This window comes from Asparagus officinalis, chromosome 2, assembly GCF_001876935.1.
Source record: "Asparagus officinalis chromosome 2, Aspof.V1, whole genome shotgun sequence".
Taxonomy (NCBI): Eukaryota; Viridiplantae; Streptophyta; class Magnoliopsida; order Asparagales; family Asparagaceae; genus Asparagus; species Asparagus officinalis.
In genome coordinates, this window is record NC_033795.1 from 1,077,950 (window position 1) to 1,080,886 (window position 2,937).

Consider the following 2,937-nt stretch of genomic DNA (forward strand, 5'->3'; position numbering starts at 1 on the left):
ACATTTTTCTCTTTTTTTGATGGTGAAGGCGGAGTATATCCATTACGGTAGTCGACGATCAAGCAACAAAGCGGTAGGTACAAACCATTCACGATGCATGCTAGTTTTCTGAAAGAGGATGTGCTAGTTTTCTGAAAGAGAATGTGTGAGTGGGGCTAATCTGATATCTCAAGATACGGGCTACACCTTTTAGACCTTTTAATTTTGACCTTTTTTTTACTCAAACGCTTGACTTACTAGCCTTTGACATGATAGCTAGCGGAATAATTTATGACCAATAAGAGAGTATGTCACTTAGTTGAACGCTATATAAGAGCCAGAGACTCATTGCTACTCTCAAGCCACATCTTGTGATTAAAAAAAAAAATGGACATGAGGAAAGAGTTAGAAGCTGATGAGGAGAAATGGGTATCTGATTCTTCTGTTGATCACAAAGGAAGAACTCCTCTTAGAGCCTCGACAGGAGTTTGGAGAGCATCCCTCTTCATTATAGGTAAAATATACAATCATAACTTTGAGTTTTCGCATTCATGTTCAAGGGAACTTTGATTCTGATCAACTTTTCAACCTGTAAAATGTAGCGATCGAGTTCAGCGAGAGACTGAGCTACTTTGGTCTGGCGACAAACCTGATTATATACCTGACCAAGGTTTTGCATCAAGATGTCAAGACTGCAGCCAAGAATGTGAACTATTGGATCGGTGTCACGACCATCATGCCATTATTTGGAGGATTTGTTGCAGATGCGTATCTTGGGAGGTTCTCTACCGTTCTTATGTCTACTCTCATCTATCTACTGGTAATTTTTTAGCGTAAATTTCAGTTTAAATTGCTTTCTTGGAGGGAAAATGGTATTCATTGGAATTTGTCACTGCAGGGTCTTGTTCTGTTAACGCTGTCTCAATTAGTACCAAATCTGAAACCAAGTAGGTCTTTAAGAGTACATGAGATAGTCTTCTTTGTTGCCATATACTTGATCTCTGTCGGTACTGGAGGCCATAAGCCATCTCTTGAGAGCTTCGGGGCTGATCAGTTCGATGACAACCACGCTGACGAGAGAAGGAAGAAGATGTCATATTTTAACTGGTGGAATTGCGGAATATGCGCTGGAGTACTCCTCGGTGTCACAGTTATTGTGTTTGTTCAAGATAACGTGAGCTGGGGAACTGCAGATATAGTACTTAGTGTGGTTATGGGGATTAGCCTCGTGATATTTCTCATTGGCAAGCCATTTTATCGGTATAGAATCCCCGAAGGTAGTCCTCTAACACCGATGATACAAGTTCTTGTAGCATCCTTCGCCAAGAGGCACCTCCCATATCCCTCAGATCCTTCAGAATTATACGAGCAAAAAACTAACAAAAGATTATTATGCCATACTGATCAATTCAGGTGAGATATACAAACGAAATGTATAATTCATGAAACCTAACATATATTGACCTCTATGAAAACTCTTCATGACAGGTTTCTCGATAGAGCCGCCATTATCGAGCAAAAAACTAATGTGGATGTCGTAGCAGACAAATGGCGGTTAGCCACTGTGACTCAAGTCGAAGAATTGAAACTATTGCTATCGGTCATCCCCATATGGGTCGCCTCCTTGCCCTTTGGCATATGCGTCGCCCAAGCCTCAACCTTCTTCATAAAGCAAGGCAGCATAATGAACAGGAAAATAACAGCAAACTTAGAGATACCTCCAGCAGCTCTCTACTCCTTCGCAGCCATCAGCATGATAATCTCAGTGTCCTTCTACGACAAGATGTTAGTACCGCTTCTGCGAAAAATCACGAGGAATGAAAGGGGGATTACCATTCTTCAGAGGATGGGGATTGGTATGATGTTTTCAGTGTTGTCAATGGTGGTGTCCGCGTTAATTGAGAAAAAGAGGCTTAACGTGCACTCTATGAGTGTGTTTTGGCTCGTGCCTCAGTTTACGATACTAGGCATCGCTGATGGATTCACGGTAGTAGGATTACAGGAGTATTTCTACGACCAACTGCCAGATAGCATGAGGAGCTTAGGCATTGCTTTCTATTTGGGTGTTATGGGGGCCTCAAATTTCCTCAGTAGTTTTCTGATATCGGCCGTCGACAACATCACAGAGCGAGGAGGCGGAGATGGATGGTTTGCTAAGGATTTGAACAAGAGTAGGATTGATTGCTTCTATTGGCTCTTGGCAGGCATAAGTGGGCTTAATCTTGGTGTCTACGCTTACGTTGCAACTAGGTATTCTTACAAGAAGGTCAAGGGACAAGGGAGAGTGGGGGTTGGTGACACCTTTGAGAGTGAAGATGGTGATCATTGCAACGCAAATGTTCAGGGTTCTCGTGTTTGATCGATCATGATTGTGAATCTGTGATGACGTTGGTGCTACATGCTGCATCATGGAACCATGTGGAAGTATGCATGTCACTGATGTTGGCTATATATATGAAATAATGATGCAATATTCAATCACTTGCATAAAAAGGTTGTTTGAAAATTAATATAAAGCATATATTTGCAGCACTTCATGTGAGAGTATCACCATTTAATAAATTAGTTTCCACAAGATTTTCTTGTATTAGCAATATTATAAACTAAATAAATTAGTCTCTTCCCCTGCACCAATGCTCTGAAGTAATTGCAGTGACGGTCTAGTATTATTTATAGAAAAAAATTTTAAGGACCCAAAATATGGGACCAATAGGGGGGGACAAGTGAGGTGTCCCCCTCCTATTGGTTAATGAGTTGGCCATTATTAATGATGGCCAACTCATTATTCAATAGGAGGGGGACACCTCACTTGTCCCTTTTATTGGTCAATGATGGCTAACTCATTATCCAATAAGAGGGGGACGCCTCACTTGTCCCTTTTATTGGTCCCATATTTTGGGTCCCTGTAGCAAAGCTCTTATTTATAACTTTATGTTGTAACATGCTAAAACATTATAC

General features: G+C 41.1%; 1 protein-coding gene across 1 annotated transcript; it reads left to right on the top strand.

The window, feature by feature from the left end:
* Positions 357–2,549, top strand: LOC109829819 (protein NRT1/ PTR FAMILY 5.6). The gene is made up of 4 exons (XM_020396866.1): positions 357–493; positions 582–799; positions 878–1,392; positions 1,468–2,549. Exons 1-4 carry the CDS (start codon positions 367–369, stop codon positions 2,336–2,338), a joined length of 1,731 nt encoding a protein of 576 aa, XP_020252455.1. The 5' UTR covers positions 357–366; the 3' UTR covers positions 2,339–2,549.